Raw genomic sequence first — 21812 nt, 5'->3', positions numbered from 1 at the left:
GGTAGACTGCTGGTCAAACACAATTTTGGTGAATTTGATACGAGCACAGGCAGACTGACACTGTGCTTCGTGGGCTTATTTAGGTCACCAGCAGTTATCACCAGTTCATTCTGTATACCTGCCCACATTGTCTGTTGTCACCCTGCCAAGAGATCCAATGCTCCACTCACACACAGATCGCTGCTATACACATCATGGAGATGTCTCCATGCGAGACTGTGAGTGCGCCACATTTAAAGGGAATGAGAGGAGTCGCTTTGATTGGCGGCGTTTGAAGTAGCTGTAAACAGTACCACAGTGGGGCAGCCCACCCACCCACAGATCTGCCGCCTGCGCTCATCCACTAACTTACCCACACTGGTCCAACCCCGCTCTGGCGCAGTTGCGCCGCCCACTGCGCCGGATTTTCGCCGTTCACGAAAATAGGGCCCTCACTGTTTTTTCACCGTAAGAGCAGTATTACATTCTAACTTCACCTGAAGGTCAGCGTAAGTGGTCGAGGCTGCCCTGTGACAGTTAGCAGTAAGTCTTCAGCGAAAGTTCCCAAAATATTACTGTGGAAGCTGACTTTAACCATATGGCAAGCCCCGGGGAAAACAACACCTTTCGTGGGAGTGAAGGAGAAAAATTGACCAAAAGTGGTACTAGGGCTTGATAACTCAAAAGGGGCATCAATCAGCCCGTGGTTGGACAGCTGGACCTGCAGTAATCCAGTTTTAAAAGGGTTATGACATTTAGTTACAATCATTAGCATGTACTGACAGGTACATCCTTCTTGACAATAAAAGCCTTACCTCGTAAGAGACAGTGTGGCCTATGAATATGTTTTTCATATCCATTAGGTTACACTTGGTCTGCACTACAGGTCCTAAACCCTCACCTCTGGCTGTCAGAGGTATGCAAGATTTCTGGCCTGAAATTAAAGCATAACAAGAATTGGCAAGAATGTTCATCACACATGAAACACAGGTCGTCAGAGGAAAACAAAGAAGACAAGTGGTATAAAGGTCACGTTCATTCATTCATCTTCCGTACCGCTTATCCTCACTCGGGTCGCGGGCGTGCTGGAGCCCATTCCAGCTGACTCTGAGTGAGAGGCAAGTTACACCCTGAACGTTGCAATTAAGTCAAATTAGAAATTGCACCCTTATATGTAGCTACTGTCAGGGGTGGAGCCAGGGGATGGGCCGGGGTGGCCGTGAACTCGGAAACTTTGATGGCCACCCCCATCTTGTGTGTTTTTGTGGAAAATTTTCTTGTAAAGTAAAATTTGGCATATCCATGTGGAAGAAAAAATTATTCATATCTCCCATAGTTGCTGTACATTGCAAGTTAAATCAGTAGCTCAATAAAGACTAGTTATTATTTAATTGTTATGCTTGTTTTAACCCAATAGGTTTGTCATGATTTCTAGCCAAAAACTTACCCGTGATGTCACAATATATGGTTTCTTGGTATAGTTTGGCTTCATCCGGCTTGAAAACAACAGTGAAACGTGCTGTGGTATTCGGCCATATTTCTCCCAACTGTGCCATATTCAGAAAATGGGAAATAGGGATTAGTTAATAGTTAATGCAAAACGAGAGGACAAAGTGAGATACAATTCTTCACATGAAGATTGAAGATACTGAAAAAATAGGGCCTGGAGTAGTAGGGCAGGCTATCTGAGGTTTCTTTGCATGTAAGCCCAAATATGACCATCTTGACATTAAGAAGTCTGATTTGCAAACAGCTAAATCTATTTGGATGCAAACATTTGCCATCTGCATTTATGCTTTTATGGTTAATTTCCAGATTATTTAAAAAGTGTTGCAATTTTTCAATTCAATTATTATCTTTATAGCAGTCTCATATTTTCAAACAATGGTATAGCAGTAACAAAAATCAGGGCCAGCCTGTGGCATAACGTTTATGCGGTTGCAGAACCGCTGGGGGGGGCCACATGTCCACACCAAAGACATACCATTACTCGTGTAAATGGCGTAGTATGTTATTTATTGAGCTTAATTCAAAAGCCATTCGATTGTGTGTCTCTTTTAGGCTGTCAAGATCTTATGATGTGAAAGTGGCAGTGGAACGAGTTATTTCACAGGGTTATATGACCCTCAAAGCAAATTATCCTCTGTGGCTGTGCAGGGAATTTGAGGGCTATTCCAGCAAGCAGGTTATGTGGAAAAAAAAAGTTGACCCTGAGATGTGGGAAAGTCTGAACTATCAGGTTCAAAGAAGAGAAGAAGAGAAATTCTGACTCGGTCCCAGCAGTAACAGACTCTGCAAACTTAACCTGCTCACTTGCACTTGTATGCTAAATCCTGATTTTCTACTGGCTCCCGCCTAAAGCAAGCTTGTCTGTTTCTCCGCGATCCCATCTACATTGATGCACAACTAAATCTCAAATGATATGTTATATATTCCCAAACAAATTTCTGATAGCAGAGGAGCCTATTGCTTGTAGTCAAACTCAGTCAGAATAAATCTTCATCCTCCAGCCATCTCTATAATCACACGACTTTTGACATTGGTGCAAATTTTGTGTGTAGCAATATATAATTTTTTTGCTAATGGGAGTTTTGTGTCGATGCAGAGCATACTGCATAAAAGCAACAATGTGACCCCCAGTGGGAAAAGTGAATCACCCTCACAGTTAAACAGCTGTTAACTGTATTGGTGTAATATAAATAATTTCACAAAATGTCAAGTGATTGAACTCATATTTTATGTTTTATAAAATTATTATCAGTGCTAGGGAGTAAGGAATTACATGTAACTAGATTTCATAATTTAGTAATGTATAATCCAGTACATTACTTGAAAAACATGTTAAATAAAAGTAGCTTTTAGAAATTTCCAGGATTACAATTTTAGTTACATGTCAAAAATGGCTGGAAAAGCTCGGATTCCTTTTCATATCACTTCCTCCTTCATTTATTTGCATTGACTTATCTGGATTGTCAGACGAAGCGATCTTGTCTAAATTGTGCATATTTTTCATTAGGTCAACATGGCATGATATGGTGGTTTTCCACATGCTGTACACATGTAATGCAACAAACACATTATGTATTATGTATTTACATTTCAGTGTGTTTTGCAGTCAAGTTTATTATTTGTGTAAAGAGCACATGTGGATAATTCAAAAAATCAAGACATATGGTTTTAATCCACTTTTTAGAGGAAATATTCAAGGGTTGGTGCATTCATTTAAAATTAAGAAAAGTAATCAAAATATATCCATCCATCCATTTTCTGAGCCGCTTCTCCTCACTAGGGTCGCGGGCGTGCTGGAGCCTATCCCAGCTGTCATCGGGCAGGAGGTGGGATACAACCTGAACTGGTTGCCAGCCAATCGCAGGGCCACATACAAACAAACAACCAGTTGCACTCACAGTCACACCTACAGGTAATTTAGAGTCTCCAATTAATGCACGTTTTTGGGATGTGGGAGGAAACCCACGCAGGCACGGGGAGAACATGCAAACTCCACACAGGTGGGGCCGGGGATTGAACCCAGGTCCTCAGAACTGTGAGGCTGACGCTCTAACCAGTCGGCAACCGTGCCGCCTAATCAAAATGCAATCAAATGTAATTAGTTACATTACTTTGAGAGAGTAATGATATAATAAAGGGTTACTTGTAACTGTAACCAACTACATTTCCAAAGTAATCATCCCAACACTGATTATGACAGACATACTGCGGCAGCTCAGAAAGAGACTAGTCCAAATCAGGGGTTTTCAAAGTACAGGGGACCTGCTGCATTATTTAATCTGGCCCGCTAAGCATTGACATTATCAAGACTCACAAATATCCGTTAAATAAATTTTAGCCGTTTTCCTAAAATGGGTTAATTAAAAACAAATTTAATTTTATGTATTGTTTTCATTTTCTCATTAAATAGCTGGTTGATTGGTTAAATATTAATAAAATTACACATTTAACAATGTTTTGTTCATTTTTATACAAAAAGTTTTATTTTTAATTTTATTCTAAATAATTAAATGAGCGTGATTTTCTTATAAAAATAAACATTTGTATTCATTTTGATTTAGTTTTTATTTATGCATTGATCCATTTTCTGTACAGCTCATCCTCAGATTTATAATTAAATAATTGGTTACTAATTGATTTATTGTAAATAAAAATAATAATTTTATCAAACAACAAAATATTATCTTTTTAGAACAAACTCTTATTGATACACATTAACCATTTCTTTTTACCTCATCTACAATTGTCATCTGTCCCATCTGTCCATTTAGTACCGCTTATCCTCAGGTTTATAATTAAATAATTGGTTAGTAATTGATTTATTGTGAATTAAAAATTATAACTTTATCAAACAACAAAATATTATTTTATTAGAATAAACTTATTGATACACATTAACCATTTCTTTTTACCTCATCTACAAATATCATCTGTCCCATCTGTCCATTTAAAACTATTTATTCCACTGTAGTCATTAAGCACAAATAGTTTACATGCTCACCTCAATTAGATGTCATTTTGGTCTCTGAATGTGATGTGAATAGGACACGTATTTCTAAATTTGGGGCCACATAAGAGAATAAAATCTCATTCATGGCCACCAAAATCGAAGGGCCAGCCCTGAAAAAAATAGTGAGAGGATGCAGAAGAGGAAGTCACACACACCGCTGGTTCTACTGTTATGCTTCCTTTTGCGAGAGAGAGTAGGCCAGTTCGATGATTGGCTGTGGGGTCAGACTGGCAGGGAATAAGCAATTGTGAATCCACATGCTGCCGCTGCTGCTGCTCTAGTGCAGCGCAATACCTGGAGAGGAGAAAGGGAAGGGAAAGACAATGCAACATGTACATAGAGAGAGAGAAAGTAACAAGTACTGTAAGCTATGAGTAAAAATACTGTGAAAGTATGCTTTCTGGATCTAGACACATTTTTTTTGTTAGTGTGTGCTTTGTTCAGTATATATTTTTTTGGGAAATGCAGGAAAGTTAGAACCACTGTATAATGTCATTCTTTTGTAAAGTATACTCACTTGTTCTGTTCCAGTTGGGTTGACCATGTTGTCCAGCAATACTTAAGAGTAGTATCACTACTATTAGTGAGGGACACCGTGTGTGTGTTTGACAAGGAGATGTAGGTCTTTTCCAAATCAAGGTTTTCGGGAATTAAATTGAGCTTCAGCTCCCCACAGGAACCATGCAGGCTGATGTACACATCTTCACCTGAACAAAGGAAATGAAGTGAGGGGGTGGGGAGCTATTAGAGTAGAGGGGTTTGGGGAATAAATAAATAACAAATCAAACAGCTCTAACACCTGAGTAAATAAATGTAAGTTGATCTTCAGAGAAAGTAAACTAAGCCAAGAATTTCCACATGAAAATTGCTTATACCGTACTATATTTGATTTATTTCTTTTATTTCTACTTCTCGTGACACATATCCTGAAACAACCACCAAAAACAAAACCTAACTTAAATTAAACATTTCATAAGGCATTTTTGGCATGGTCTGACTCTTGCCACCGTAGGGTCAAAAGGTAAATAACCTCACCTATACTCAAATGAGAATAAGATTTTTAAGGCACATTGCAGTCCAAAATTACGTAAGGAGATTAATATGATTTATAGCCACCTCCGAAGGTATTGGCACGGCAAGGTCATTTCCTTTGTTTTTGTTGTATATTGAATACATTTGGGTTTTGGATCAAAAGATGAATATGAGACAAAAGTTCAGAATTCCAGCTTTTATTTCATGGTATTTACATCTAGATGTGTTAAACAATTCAGGACAGAGCACTTTTTGTTTGAAGCCACCCACTGTTCAAGTGAGCAAAAGTACTGGAACATGTGACTGATGGGTGTTTCTAGTTGCTCAGTTGTTGCCTTTTAGATTGATTGCTTAAACATTAAATAGTGCTTGTTTTTGGTTTTGGGTTTCACCTGTGAAAACTGCATTTGCTGTTAAGCAAACATTAAGACCAGAGAGCTGTCTATGGTAGAAATGCAAACCATTTTGAAGCTGAGTGAAGAGGGAAAATCGATCCGAGCTTCTGCACAAACATTGAGCATAGCCAATACAACAATTTGTAATGTACGTAAATAGAAAGAAACTACTGGTGTACTGAGCAACAGACATCGAACAGGTTGGCCAAGCGTATCAACAACAGTTGATGACAGAAACATTGTGAGAGCTGTAAAGAAACACCCAAAGACAACAGTCATTGACATCACTGCCAACCTCCACAGGGCAGGGGTGAAGGTATCACCATCCACATTTCAAAAAAGACTTCGAGAGAAAAAATATAAAGGTCATACCACAAGATGCAAACCACCCATTAGCAAAAATAATCAGAAGGCCGGATTGGATTTTGTAAAGAAGTACAGAGATGAGCCACAAAAGTTTTGGAACAAAGTTTTATGGACTGATGAGACCAAGATTATTCTCTACTATAGTGATGAAAAGGCCACAGTATGGAGAAAAAAGGATCTGCTTATGATCCAAAACACAGAAGCTCATCTGTGAAGCATGGTGGAGGTAATGTCATGGCTTGGGCTTGGATGGCTGCATCTGGAACGGGCTCACTTGTCTTTATTGATGATGTAACTCTTGATGGTAGCAGCAGAATGAATTCTGAAGTCTACAAAACCATTTTGTCTGGAAATTTACAGAACAATTAATCCAACTAATCGGGAGATGCTTCATCATGCAACAAGACAATGACCTAAACAGACTGCCAACACAACAAAGGACTTCATCAGGAGAAAAAAGTGGAAGGTCTTAGAGTGGCCAAGTCAACAACCTTAACCCAATAGAGCATGCACTTTACCTCCTGAAGAGGAGACTGAAGGGATAAACAAACAAGAACTGAAAGAGGCTGGAGTAAAGGCCTGGAAAAGCATTTCAAATGAAGAATGCAACAGTCTGGTGAGGTCAGTGGATCGCAGTCTTCATGCAGTTATTGCGAGTAAGGGTTATGCCACCAAATATTAAATGTTATTCACTTTAAGTTAATTTAATAATGTCTGTTCCAATACGTTTGCTCACTTGAAAAGTGGGTGGCTTCAAACAAAAGGTGCTCCGTCCTGAGTTGTTTAACACATCTAGATGTAAACACCATTAACAAAAACAGGAATTCTGAACGTTTTCTTCATGCCCATCTTTTGATCTGAAACCTGTGAATATTCTGATTCCTCCAAATCATTTGATTTTCGGGGCATTGTATCGATCACAACTGGACTGTTCTGTTTGTCTGAGAAGACGTTTACATTTTACCAGTATCATAGTATAGCAACAGATCCTGACGGTGGTCTCCTGCGGTCATCGGATTGAAAGCCACGGTGACTTGCATGCTTTCGCCAACATCAAGAGTTCCAGAGGAGGGAGTTACTGAAAAAGGACTGAAATAGATATAACGCAAGGTCACAGAGTGATTAGTTTTTGTACCTGACAATGTGTTTGCCTTTGAACTTATCCAAAGTGTGCATGGACAGAAAGTTAATCACTCCTCAAAATTGGAGCAACTATCTGCGATTTTATATACGAGTAAAACAATTACAGGTAAACTGTCAGAGCACTGCAATTGGTGCAGTTTTGGTTGGTGCTTCAATAATAGGGTATTGTCTTATCTACTAATTAGCTGCAGCAATATAGAACCGTAGCTAACTGCAGCGAAGTGCTCAGCATTATCCTAAATAACAAAATGTGAAAAAAGTTAAAATGAATTTAAATATCCATCCATCCATCCATCCATTTTCTTTACCGCTGATCCTCACTTGGGTCGCGGGCTGCTGGAGCCTATCCCAGCTATCTTTAGGCGGGAGGCGGGGTACACCCTGAACTGGTTGCCAGCCAATCGCAGGGCACATAGAAACAAACAACCATTCGCACTCACATTCACACCTACGGGCAATTTAGAGTCTTCAATCAACTAATTTAAATATTCATTCAATCATTCATCTTCCGTTCAGCTTATCCTGACTAGGGTCATGGGCGTGCTGGAGCCTATTCGAGCTTTCTCCGAGCGAGAGGTGGGGTACACTGGTCGCCAGCCAATTTCAGGAATTTAAATATCTTAAAATTAATTATTCATCCATCCATCCAGTTCTTCCACTTATCCGAGGTCATGTCTCGGGGGAAGCACAGGCTTCCCTCTCCCCAGCGACTTCATCCAGAGCTTCTGATGGGATCCCAAGGCCTTCCCAGGCCAGCCATGAGACATAGTTTCTCCAGCATGTCCTGGGTCACCCCTGGAGCCTCCTCCCAGTGGAACATGCTCAGAACACCTCACCAGGGAGGCGTCCATGAGGCATCCTAACCAGATGCCTGGCTCCTCTTGATAAAGAGGATCAACAACTCTACTCTGAGTCCCTCCCGATGAGCAAGCTGCTCCCCCTATCGCTAAGGGAGAGCCCAGACACACTGTAATAGAAACCATTTCAGTCACTTGTATTCATGTTCTTGTTCTTTTACAACCCACAGTTCTTGACAAAAGGTGAGGGTGGGTATGTAGATCGATCTGGAAATCAAGACCTTCGCCTTTCGGCTCAGCTCCTTCTTCACCATGACAAACTGATACAGAGTCCGCATCACTGCAGACACTGCACCGATCCGCCTGTTTCTCTCTCACTCCATTCTTCCCGCACTCGTAAACAAGACGGCAATTTACTTAGACTCCTACACTCTCATCCCCAATCTGGAGATGGCACTCCCCCCTTTTCCATCTGAGTACCATGGTCTCAGATATTAAGGCGCGGCTTCTCATTCCAATTGCTTCACATGTAGCTGTTGACCGCTCCAGTGAGAGTTGACGATAGCATATTGATGAAGCCCACAGAACCACATCATCTGCAAAAAGCAGATATGCAATAATGGGACCACCAAACCGAACCCCCCTCAAAGCCTTGGGCATATAAATTCTGTCCATAAAGCTTATGAACAGAATCGGTGACAAAGGGTCTCCAGCCCTTCCTGGAAATGAATCTAACTTACTGCCAGCAATGCGGACCAAACTCTGACACCGGCCGTACAGGGACCGAAATGTTGTGTCTGATAACCCATACTCCCAACCCCCCCCCCCCCCCCCCCTCCCCCCATAGAATTCCTGAAAGAACCAGTTCAATGCCTTCTCCAAGTCCACAAAACATGTAGACTGGGCGAACTCCCATGTACCATCGAGGACCCTGCTGAAGGTGTAAGAGCTGGTCCACTGTTACATGAACAGGATGAAAACCACACTGCTCTTTCTAAATCTGAGATTCGACTTCACAACGGATACCCCTCTCCAGAACCCATGGATAGACTTCATGAGGAAGGCTAACTCCAGACAGCTATCATCCACCTCTGGAGCCCAGTCACCATGGAGCTTTTTAATCACCTCGATGACCTCAACCCCAGAAATAGGAGAACCCACCTCAGAGTCCTCAGACTCTGCTTCCTCATAGAAAGGCAGAACGGTGGAATCAGAATCAGAAACAGAATTGAGGTTTTCTGAATATTCTCCCCAATGACTTACAACATCCCTAGTCGAGGTCAGCTGCACCCATCCCCACTATCCACAGTGTTGATGATGAACTGTTTCCCCCGCCTGAGATGCCATGTAGTGGACAAGAATTTCCTCAAAGCCATCAGGAAGTCCTTCTCTATAGCCTCACTGAACAGCTCCCATGCCCGGGTTTTTGCCTTAGTGACCACCAGAGCTGCATTCTGCTGAGCCTGCTGGTACTATCACCTGCCTCCAGAGTCCCACAGGCCAAAAGGATGCGATAGGACTCCTTCAGCTTGACGGCATCACTCACCACTAGTGTAAACCAATGGGTCCAGGGATTGCCACCATGACAGGCACAGACCACCTTACAGCCAAAGCTCCGGTCGGCCGCCTCAACAATGGAGGCATGGAACATGGTCTGCTCAGACTCAATGTCCCCCAACTCTTCCAGGACATGGTTGTAGTTCTGCCAGAGGTGGGAATTGAAACTCCTTCTGACAGGGGACTCTGCCAAACGTTCCCAGGAGACCATCATAATATCTTCGAGTCTGCCAGGTCGCACCGGCAACTTCCCTCACCAGAACCAACACACCACCAGGAAATGAGTTAACAGCTCAAACTCTCTCTTTACCCGACTGTCTGAGACATGTGGCTGCAACTGCAAAGTCGATCTAACTGTGGCCTAGGATGTCCTGATGCAAAGTGTACGTATAGACATTCTTATCTATGAACATGATGTTTGTTATGGACAACTGGTCACAAGCATAGAAGTCCAATAACCGAACACGTTTAGGTTCTGGTTGGAGGGGCCGTACCTCCCAATCGCGCCCTTCCAGATCTCACTATCATTGCAAATGTGAGCTTTTAAGTCCCCCAGCAGAACGAGGCATTCCCCAGCGGGAGCACTCTCCAGAATCCTATCTGATGACTCAAAAAAGGATGGCTACGCTGAGCTTCTTTTTGATGCATAGGTGCAAACAACAGTCAGGACCCATTCCCCCACCCAGAGGTGGAGGGAGACTACTCTCTCATCCACTTGGGTGAACCCCTACTTGGCGGACATCTTCAGCTGCCACCCAGCTTTCTAAGCACCCAACCCCCTCGGCCCCACCACAGGTGGTGAGCCCACTAGAAGCAGGACCTATGTTACCTCATGTGGAGGCTGAACTTCACAACCAAGCCGCTGAGTTACACTTGTGAATTAGTGTTGGGGATCCGTGCATTTAACGAGTGCTGCGGACACATTATCGAATACCTCAAACATGTACTGTACTTGGTTATGTCATTGGCTGAGCAAGCCCTCCCGAGACATTACTACTACTACTATTACTACTACTACTACTACTACTATTACTTGTGTACAAGCAATTAAAAATACATTTTCAAAAAAAAGGCACATTTGCATAAATGCATTGCACTATGGATCACAGAGGATAATCATCCCTTAAAATCTATGAGAAGGTAATGCAAAACATATTGCATCATAAACTTTCAGGCAGAGGAGATTCACATCCGTATTATTTACACTATAAATCAATGTGTTGGGTTTACAGGTATAAATATGATTTTTTTAAATATATGTTTCCATATAATTAGCGGCGGCACGGTGGCCGACTGGTTAGAGTGTCAGCCTCACAGTTCTGATGCATGTTCTCCCCGTGCCTGCGTGGGTTTTCTCCGGGCACTCCGGTTTCCTCCCACATCCCAAAGACATGCATTAATTGGAGACTCTAAATTGCCCGTAGGCATGACTGTGAGTGCGAATGGTTGTTTGTTTCTATGTGCCCTGCGATTAGCTGGCAACCAGTTCAGGGTGTACCCCGCCTCCTGCCCGATGACAGCTGGGATAGGCTCCAGCACGCCCGCGACCCTAGTGAGGAGAAGCGGCTCAGAAAATGGATGGATGGATGGATATAATTAGCATTAATTCACAACTTGATTTTAATATCAGTAGTCACCTCTGTGTCAGTAACTTGAAGATGGCTACGCGATCTCCGACGTTGCGTACAAGCTGAGTTCTCTGTGTGGAGCCTTTCACAAGACAGTCAGGTAAATGCAACTCATCACGGAAGTTCAAACTGGCTCTTGGGCCAATGGCATGGATTGGCACTTCAAACTGCTCTCGCTCCGTCACAAAAAACAGAGCATGGTGGTAGTCCTGTAAAGAAAAGTGGGGAAAAAAAGGTATTTGAACTGAAAACTGGTTAATAGATTAGGTTATAAGAACAGATATATATATATATATATATATATATATATATATATATATATATATATATAAATCATCCATTATTAGTGCTAACCCTGTACACATTCTAAGCAATGGAAAAACAGGTATTTGAACTGAAAATTGGGTATTAGATTAGGTTATAAGAACAACAACAACAGCAACAAATATTTATTATTACTGTTTAACCTGTGCATTCAAAAACAATGTGTTTCCTTCCCAAGTTTGCACTGGTCAGGTCAGCACAGCTTTGAGGATGGCATTTTATCTTCTTGACTTAGGTAATTTGTTTGTGGAAAATACACACACTGGCTGATTTCTCGTCTGGTACCGTTACCTCTTATTATATGCAATTATGTTGGGATGTTACTGTATAAGAGTCTATTGAGGTCCACAACTACATTATTTGTTGATTATGAAAAATAACAAAACAACAGAGTAATCATACAGCAGGTGTGATTAAAATTATTTTCAGTATTTATTTAAATAAATGATTGAAAATGTCTTCATGTCGAGACAAATACCACAACTTTTGAAACATAGAAACAATCAATCAGAAAGTATTTTTTTGAAAGTGAAGGTACCTTGTTCTCCTGTGGAGTAAAGCAGACTGTGAAGCCCACTGACAGTCCTGCTGCCACTTTACTCTTTGCCTCCTTTGGACCTTCAACTTGGAAATAAGCTGAGTCCTGGTGCTCCAGTCTCACATGGCGTGATATCTTGACAGGAAACAAGCACCAAATTGCCAAAAGCATTATAAAAAGTCCCAAATCAACAGAGCATCAACAACACAGTTGGAAACACTCAAGTATGTTTTATACATTGTTATTTCATGCCATGTTTTATACAGGACCAATACATCTCCAAGCACACTATACTCCAAAACATACACAAAAAAAAAATACATGTGCTGCTTTGGTCCATATCCCGGTGAGCACATGTTGTCAATTCAATTGTTCATTTAAGTCCACACCTTATCATTGTTGAACAGCTGCAGTGGTAACTTGTAAGACTGTGCAGGAGTGAAGTTCTTGAAGACTAACTTGGGGGGGTGGGGCTGGAAAAGTGACTGATCTACATCTACCAAGGACATCTGCAAACATACAAGTGAAAACAGATTTTTGTTTTTATTTTTAATGTGTGCATACTGATGCACTGAGCCATTTCTTTCTTTCTTTAGATTAAACTTTAGAGCTTCAAAACTAATTACCCAAGACATTCAACAGTACAAATAATACAATCATTCTGTACTCCCTCTATCCATCCATTTTCTCTACCACTTGTCCTCATTATGGTCGCAGGTGAGCCGGAGCCTGTCCCATTTGAGTGTGGGCCAGAGGCAGGGTACATGCTGGACTAGTCAGTGGCCAATCGCAGCGTATATGCTGTACTCGCATTACCCTTGTCACGCATGGTCTGCATTTCTTCCTTCAAGTCAACTAAGATATCTGATGAGACATCAGAAGTGTTCCTTCAAGTCAACTAAGATATCTGATGAGACATCAGAAGTGCTCCCTGAGTTCTGGTCATTATTCGCTTGTCATCATACTGTATATCGCTCCAAACGAATAACTCTCAAATGAATGTTTACATAATTGTTAAGTGTAAAAAGGTCTGCAAGTGCTGATCACAATCAACTGTGAGAGCATACATTATACTTTTTCATTCCACCCCATCCGTTGAATGGCAAACCCTATTCATTGTTCAGATTCCAAAATTCAGAGCACTCACATTGCTTGCTCAACAGACAGTTGATGATGTGTGCATTAGTGACATATCATGAAACATGAGGAAAATTCATTCATAGTTTCTAGGTCAGCAACCTCAAACATCTTGTGTTCCATCCATCCATTTTCTGAGCCGCTTATCCTCACTAGGGTCGCGGGCTGCTGGAGCCTATCCCAGCTATCTTTAGGCGGGAGGCGGGGTACACCCTGAACCGGTTGCCAGCCAATCGCAGGGCACATACAAACAAACAACCATCCGCACTCACATTCACACCTACGGGCAATTTAGAGTCATCAATTAACCTACCACGCATGTTTTGGGGATGTGGGAGGAACACACAGCCAGCTAATCGCAGATCTTGTGTTGTAAAACAATTCTAAATAAAGTAGCTGAGATCCAAGGTCGGGTTACGGTCATTGTCACCTTTTTACTTGTCCCAGTACTGGCACAATCATATCAAATCTATTGATTTAATCAGGGGACTAGTGTAGTCTCAAAAATACATTATATGCTTCATCATTTACGATGCAGTCACTGCTGTCATTGGTACACATAGGTTGACACTCTCGATCTGTAAAAAATAAAACATAAAAATAAAAAATAAAAAAAATTTAAAAAAGGACTTGTTTTCAATGCCTATAAAAAATAGTATAAACCTTGTTTTTCATTTGGTTAAGTATATGAACAAGCCATAATGTTCGGGATGGTTCATTATTACCTTTTGGTGGGTTGTCTTGCTCGGATCAAGTAGTTCTAGGATTCGAGGGGGATGCATCTCGTTGCCCTCTATCAGGCCCAGTTTACTAGACTGCAACATCTTTTGTGTGTAAACATAAGCGTCACCTGTAACCCAAATATGTATCCATCGTCTAACATGTTACTTTGTTTCGATTCACAGGAGTTGTCCGATTACTCTAATGCAGTATAATGTGGGCCAGATAAAGGACGTCCCTGTCCCAGCCAAACAATACATTCACTAATAGAACAACAAATTATACATCGTTTGAGATGACGAAATAAAAGAATAATTAGGACAAGAAACAAGTCTCACCCGGCTCTAGAATTCTGACTTGGGGATCAGAAGTTCGTCGGTTGTGTGCTGTTACCGTGGCGACTCAATCGCGAAACCTCTCAGTAACACGTGCTCCGATTGGCCAGCATATGGAGGGGGGGGGGGGCGATCATTGATACACAAGCGTAACATGACTTCATAAATCCTGACTTCTAGCGAAAGTTACTGACCTGAAGGTCATTTTGAAGACGTCATGAAACCAGGCACGGACCAAAGAAGCCCCGTGATCTGTGTGAAAGGTACTGCTCATAAAGGGGTCCCCAAATGATGTCATGTCGCTATAGCGACATAAGAAATAGTAGGTTTAAAAAAATAAATAAATAAAAAAACAATTTAAAAAAACTTCTCAGCGCCGCGCAAAGTATTCATTACGAAAGTACTGTCAGGTTCAAAACCGTCGTAATAAAGAACACAAACCATATGATTTGATGTGATGGGCATGTAGTTGCTGGTAGACATTAAAGGAAATACACAATGGGAGTCATCTCGGGCAATTGATGGAAGAATACCGATACCAGTTCAAGACTCCCAAAACTAAGCGGAAATGCTCATAAATTAACTTTGACCACCACGCTTTCGTAGCAATATGGGAGGTTGAGAACATTAAAATGAGAAGTACTATATCAACTGTTTTTATAGCCTCTCTGAGGTTCACTTGACTTTCTGACTGTTGGCCAGACCAACAATTTGACAGAATAGGGACTAATATATCCTACGCACACAGTTAAATGTAAATTTACATGCTAAGAAGACTGAAAATGTAACAAGAAATATTATTTGCAATACTGGCTTGTATTATTGCAAACCATACAACAGTATATGTTGCACACACACTCCTGCAGGCTTTAAATTGCAATATAAGTGTGTAATCCTGTGTTATGGCAAATATAAAATCAGACTGAACCTCATTAGGCCTTCCATGTTACCTCAGTTGTATTATTATTATATTATTAAAATGGGATTTGCATTTGTTTTTTTTTTTATCCATGTTTCACATCATCTTTTAAATCCAGAGAGGGCCATTGTGCGTGCTTGATGGGTCTGTGCCATTTTATGGATTTGGAAAGCTGACTGCCAACAAGACGATTTTGTGTTACTCAAAACCATATTTTAGATACATACGGGGCAGATGACTCAAGTAAGTCTTAAACTCCAGCATAGAAAATTAACTGTGTGAGCAAGGTAAAGGAAACGAGAGGGAAGAGAAACAATGTCAATAAAATGCTTGTTCAATTTAACAAAATATATAATCTATACACAGGTGGCATGGTGATGACTGGTTAGCACGTCTGCCTCACAGTTCTGAGGACATGGGTTCAAATTCGGCCTCGCCTGTGTGGAGTTTGCATGTTCTCCACGTGCCTGCGTGGCTTTTCTCCAGGTACTCCGGTTTCCTCCCACATCCCAGAAACATGCACGGTAGGTTAAGTGATGGCTCTAAATTGCCCGTAGGTGTGAATGGTTGTTTGTTTATATGATCCACAATGATATCTGTAATAACTCGAAACTGATGAGGCTGGAGTTAGCCTAAATGCCACAGAGATTTTGACAGAATGTCCTTTGACGAGATTTTTTGTTAAGTCACAACAGCTGTTTGTTTGTTTACAGATGTAAAAACGAAGCATACAAAGAAAAACCTTTGAAATTGGTCGAGGCTTGGTTATACTCTGCCATCCTGCGTGGGGACTATGAATCTGTACAGAGTTAGGTGCAATAAAATGTCAAGACTATCAAGGGATTCTGGAACGAAATGTGTGCTGCCCAGCTTCAGAAAGGTTGGTCTCAGCTGCAGGTCATGGGTCCTCCGACAAGATAGTGACCCAAAACATACCATGATAAGTGCAGTTTTCTAGGATTTAGGCCTACTTCCTCATCCAATTCACATGTCACTATCAATCTAATACTTATCTTAACCTACTAATCACTAATGATTATCAGAATCAGAATCATCTTTATTTGCCAAGTATGTCCAAAAAACACACTAGGAATTTGTCTCCGGTAGTTGGAGCCACTCTAGTACGACAACAGACAGTCAATTGAAAGAGAACACTTTTGAGACATAAAGATATTGACAAAACAACAACAACAACAAACAAAAAAACAGTCACTGAGCAGTAAAGGGTTGCTAGTTATCTGGTAATGCCGGTAATTTATTTATTTTTTGAAAATTGTGCAAAAAGATGCAGAGTCCTCTAGCACTTAGAGCAGTTCGAATGACTAATATTGCAACAGTCCGGTGCAATGACCATTGTGCAAAGGGCGCCGAGACTTCAAGGAGTGTATGCAGTTTAAAGTGACGAGTAGAATCTGGGACAATGTTGGTTGTGCAAATGTTACAGATACTCCTCAATCAGTGTGCAAATGGAGCAGATGCTACTCTGGCATGAGTGGCCAGTATTGGTCAACAACAGATATGCAAATATTGCAGCGTGGCGAGACAACGACAGTGAGTGCACAAGTAGTGTATAATTGGCCCCACAGAAATCTAACAACGAACTCAAGTCAAAAAATTGCCAGCATGTTGTAATGGATATGTAGGTTAGGTGTTTGCATTATGCATTTCGTGAGAACAGTGAAATAAAATATTTGTGCCTTGGTGTAAAAATATACAAAAAGGCGTCACTGAAGAAGCCTTGACATCATTTTAGATCAAGGGTGTCAAACTTACAACCCGTGTGCCAGAACTGGATCTGTCAGCGGATCCAACCCGGCCCGTGAGGAAGATTTTCAGAGTTTAAAATTTTATGAAAACTTTAAGGGCAATTTTTCAACAAAAGTAACTGTTTTTGCTAATTTTGTCCACTGGATTTCGCAGTATTGCTTTCTGTGAAAATTAGTATCTAAAAAAAAATAATGATCATTAAGAAAAAAAATACATACATATCCACAGCTTAAATTTAAAAAAGGTTGCTTTCGTGGAACCTTTTTTTTTTTTGTTCATACACTGCTACAACTTGTATGTATTTTTATATACAGTATTACAAGGCAGGGGGATAACTGCAACGGTGCACCCTCTTTCTGAATAGTTACCACTTAAATTTGTATGGTGTGATTAGTCATTAGAGGTTGTCAAGATTTCCAGATGGATGTGGAAATTTATGCAAATTTCAAAATGACTTGTAGATTTCAAGTTGTTTTATAAAATGTACGGATTTGGCTTTCTGCATCTAAACATTTCAAATTTCATTGAACAAAATAAAAATAAAGTTACACAAAAGGAGCTTTGCTTGGCAAATTCTTCCATCTATTCGCGTTTTTCCTCAAAAGTCGAACACAAAATGGCTTATACTTATTTCTCAAAATTCCCCTCTATGTTAAATCTCTCCTGTACTCACAACACTCTCTTTTGCTCCTCTCCCATATATTTTAACACAATTTCCTCTTGATCTCTTTTCTTATATATTTTCCTATTATTTTGTAATTTATTCCCCCCTACTAATTTAAATCCACCATAATTTGCTTTTTCCCTCATTTTATAACTCATGGTTGCATGTTTTATAAAGTCATGTATTATAGATTTTACAGTACCTTTTTTCATGCTTTCTATAATAATTTTCATATTTTTATGATAACTTATTTATTTCGTTCACAGCTACAATATTTAAGCTTTTGCCCATTTGCTATAATACTCCTAACCTTCCATTTGGTATTGAGATTGTCTCTCCTTTTCTACTCTTTTTTTCACCTGTTCCTCAGCTCATCATAAAATGAGTTCTTTTGACATACCTGTTTTAGACCGTCAGTGATAAAGACAGCCACCGTGTCGGCCAATTTATTTGGAAATGACTGTAAAATGTTCTTTTCTCAAGTTTTTACGTTTTGTCAAAGATTCCAATTATGAATACACCGTACACTTTCTCAAGGCACGTGACACATTTTAAATGTATACATTAGTTAATTAGAATACTCGAGGCTATTTTGCTCGGAGTTACCAGGATCCTTTGAAGAGTACAAATGATGACATTTACATAAAAATAGTCAGGGATATACAGTTGAAAGCAGAAGTTTACAAAAAAAAAAAAAAAAAAAAACACTTTTTTTTTCACTGTCTGATATGAAATCAGACTAAACTTTTCCTGTTTTAGGTCAATTAGGAAAACTTAAAAGTGACATACATACATGTTGAACGAACCATTTTTACGACATTCAAATTTAATTAATAAAAAGTTACATACATCTATTTACAGTTAAGTGCAGGCAATTCCTCAGAGCCTTTCACCCAAAAAAATGTGTGCCACATTTCCTGTTCACCACAATGCACCACAGGTTTGACACTTCCATGGTGTGTCGCTTTTCTGTTTGTCCACCTGGAGGCAGCGTTTGCATTTCAGTTTGCTTCATCATCAAAATCGTCACTCAGACGTCACTCAAGCTGAGTCTCCGGCCAGCTCCTTCCAGCTCGATCTGTAAAGCCTGCACCACATCCATAAGACACCTCATAATTTTTACACATTTAAAAAAAGAAAGAAAGAAAGAAACGACTACACTTAAACAAAATACCCCACACGGTAAATTAACTTTAGGGGACCGAATGCCAATCGCTTCTCTTGTGCCACATTGATGTGCGCCTCCTACCTCTGTCCTCTTCAGAGGCTCGGTGACTCTCGTGACCAGCGCCGAGGTGCTGTGTCCAGGCAGGATCAGCACTAGTCACCCCGACTGGCTCTTTTTTTTTTTTCCTTCCTAGAGCCACTGATCAGCGTCAGCACATGAAGTGACCCAAACTGGTTCTTTTGATTTCTTTTTTCTTCCTAGTTTTACTCCTCTTCGCACCCCCGCTGACCCACAACTGTCGCGACGAGGTGCGTTGTGCGGACAAGGCCAGAATACAGAACCCTGAGTTCTCCTTCCTGAGTGCCAAGATGCCTGGACATTCACGTGGTGTTTATACTTACTTACAATTGTTTGAACAGATGAACGTGGCACATTCAGGCTTCTGGAACCCAAGGATGAACCAGACTTGTGCAAGTCCACAATTGATCCTCCTGATAGCTTTGCTGATTTCTTTTGCTTCAGACCTTCCCATGATGTTACACAAGGAACCAGTTATTTTTTCAGGTGTGATTAGTTCAAATTCATCATCATTCATCATTCAGGTGTTTGTCTAATTAACTCAAGAGCTTCCAAAGAAATAACATGGGTTTTAAATATCTGGGTTTTCTCAAATTGTTTGAAGGCATAGTAATCTTACGCTATGTAAACTTCTGACTTTGACGAAACTAATAAAAATTTGCCTTAAAAAACCCATCTTTCATTGGTCTGGCATTTAGCAATAGAACTAGTTTTGATAATCCAGTTGACCGAATTAAACTTCCTCGAAGCCACCCAGAAGTCGTTCTCCCTGGCCTCACCAAATTCCTCCCACGCCCAAGTTTTTGCCTCAGCGATCACCAAAGCTGCGTTCCGCTTCGCCAGCTTGTACCCATCAGCTGCCTCTTGAGTCCCACTGGCCAAAAAGGCCCGAAGAACTCCTTCTTCAGCTTGACGGCATCCCTCACCGTTGGTGTCCACTAACGGATTTGGGGATTGCCGCCACAACAGGCACCATTTTAGGGCCACAGCTCCGATCGGCCGCCTCAGAAATGGAAGCGCAGAACATGGTCCACTTGGACTCCATGTCCCTCACCTCCCCCGGGACTCGGGCCAAGTTCTGTCAGAGGTGGGAGTTGAAGCTCCTTCTGACTTGGGACCCTGTCAGACATTCCCATCAGACCATCACAATATGTTTGGGTCTGCCAAGTCGGATCAGCATCTTCCCTACCTTTGGCGCCAATCACCACCGACAGCTCTGCCTATCTCTTCACCCGAGTGTCCAAGACATGCGACCGCAAGTCCAATGACGCCCCAAAAAGTCGATCATTGAACTGCGGCCTAGTGTCCTGGTGCCAAGTGCACATGTGGACACTCTTATGTGCTGTGTAAGTACAGTATATAATACATGACATGTTTCAGTCAATATTCCACTTTCCCAGTCATTTATGCCCTGATTACATACACACATCTACAATACAAGACAGGCAGGAGTAGCATCAACACATCTAATTATTTTTAGACATTTGTTTATATGGTTAGTGTTCGGAGATCCCGGCCCCGTCTGTATGGAGTTTGCATGTTCTCCCGTGCCTGTGTGGGTTTTTTCTTGGGAACTCCGGTTTCCTCCCACATCCAATAAACATGCATTAATTGGGGACTCTAAAATTGCCCGTTGGTGTGACTGTGAGTGAGAATGGTTGTTTGTTTGTATGTGCCCTGCGATTGTTTGGCAACCAGTTCAGCGTGTACCGCGCCTCCTGCACGATGATAGCTGGGATAGGCTCCAGCACGCCCGTAACCCTCGTGAGGAGAAGCGGCTCAGAAAATGTTCTTTGCAGCATCTGTAACTGATGGTTGAGTGGAGAATAAACCTTTCATTTTCGTGAAGTCTTCTATCTCTAGTATTAATATTGTATGGGTCGATGGGGTGGGGGGCAGGTCTTCATTCTAATTACTGACAATATTCAGTTACGTTATCAAGAATAATGGGAACCATTAAAATGTTGATATTCGGAAAGTTGATGGAAGGGCATTGTGTTATAATGTGCATAAATACCTCAAACAATCATAAGTTTGGTACTTAGGGCGCTTATAGCCTGAGGGGGAAAATTTGAGTTCTACTCCAGTTAGTAGGAACAAAAAGACTGGAATTTCAATAATCCCATCACACTTGGTCAGCTCCAACAGCATGATTAGCATTGCCTAATAATAATAATAATTATTATTATTATTACTACTATTAGGCGGCACGGTGGCCAACTGGTTAGAGCGTCAGCCTCACAGTTCTGAGGACCCGGGTTCAATCCCCGGCCCCGCCTGTGTGGAGTTTGCATGTTCTCCTCGTGCCTGCGTGGGTTTTCTCCGGGCACTCCGGTTTCCTCCCACATCCCAAAAAAACATGCATTAATTGGAGACTCTAAATTGCCCGTAGGTGTGAATGCGAATGCGAGTGCGAATGTTTGTTTGTTTGTATGTGCCATGCGATTGGCTGGCAACCAGTTCAGGGTGTACCCCGCCTCCTGCCCGATGACAGCTGGGATAGGCTCCAGCACGCCCGCGACCCTAGTGAGGAGAAGCGGCTCAGAAAATGGATGGATGGATGGATGGATTATTACTATTATGTGCCCGATAAATGTATTTCTATCATGATTCAGAGGGTGTGATGCCCACTGTTCACATGGTTATGAATGGAATTATATCTGACGGAGCTTGCGTATGTCTGCCAAACTGTCACTCCGCTCGGTGCATGTCAGCAAGCCTTGTGCGCGAAAATCAAGACATACCA

At 41.3% G+C, this 21812-nt stretch overlaps 1 protein-coding gene across 3 annotated transcripts in view; it reads right to left on the bottom strand.

The window, feature by feature from the left end:
• The window catches only part of hydin (HYDIN axonemal central pair apparatus protein), a 123375-nt gene extending 108847 nt beyond the window's left edge, over positions 1–14528 (bottom strand). For all 3 annotated transcript variants that reach the window (XM_061677469.1, XM_061677470.1, XM_061677471.1), the window contains exons 1-11: positions 14474–14528; positions 14141–14265; positions 12668–12787; positions 12279–12413; positions 11426–11625; positions 7256–7380; positions 5016–5205; positions 4654–4792; positions 1427–1526; positions 795–913; positions 477–700 (exon numbers count right to left, since the gene is read on the bottom strand). In XM_061677469.1, the coding sequence (XP_061533453.1) occupies positions 477–700; positions 795–913; positions 1427–1526; positions 4654–4792; positions 5016–5205; positions 7256–7380; positions 11426–11625; positions 12279–12413; positions 12668–12787; positions 14141–14239 (1451 nt within the window). In that variant the 5' untranslated portion in view covers positions 14240–14265; positions 14474–14528. The remainder of the gene's footprint in view (positions 1–476; positions 701–794; positions 914–1426; positions 1527–4653; positions 4793–5015; positions 5206–7255; positions 7381–11425; positions 11626–12278; positions 12414–12667; positions 12788–14140; positions 14266–14473) is intronic.
• Between the last annotated feature and the right edge of the window lie 7284 nt (positions 14529–21812).

Source organism: Phycodurus eques, chromosome 5, assembly GCF_024500275.1.
Source record: "Phycodurus eques isolate BA_2022a chromosome 5, UOR_Pequ_1.1, whole genome shotgun sequence".
Taxonomy (NCBI): domain Eukaryota; kingdom Metazoa; phylum Chordata; class Actinopteri; order Syngnathiformes; family Syngnathidae; genus Phycodurus; species Phycodurus eques.
The sequence above is the reverse complement of the archived record's forward strand: the minus strand, read 5'-3'. Positions and strand labels throughout refer to the sequence as shown.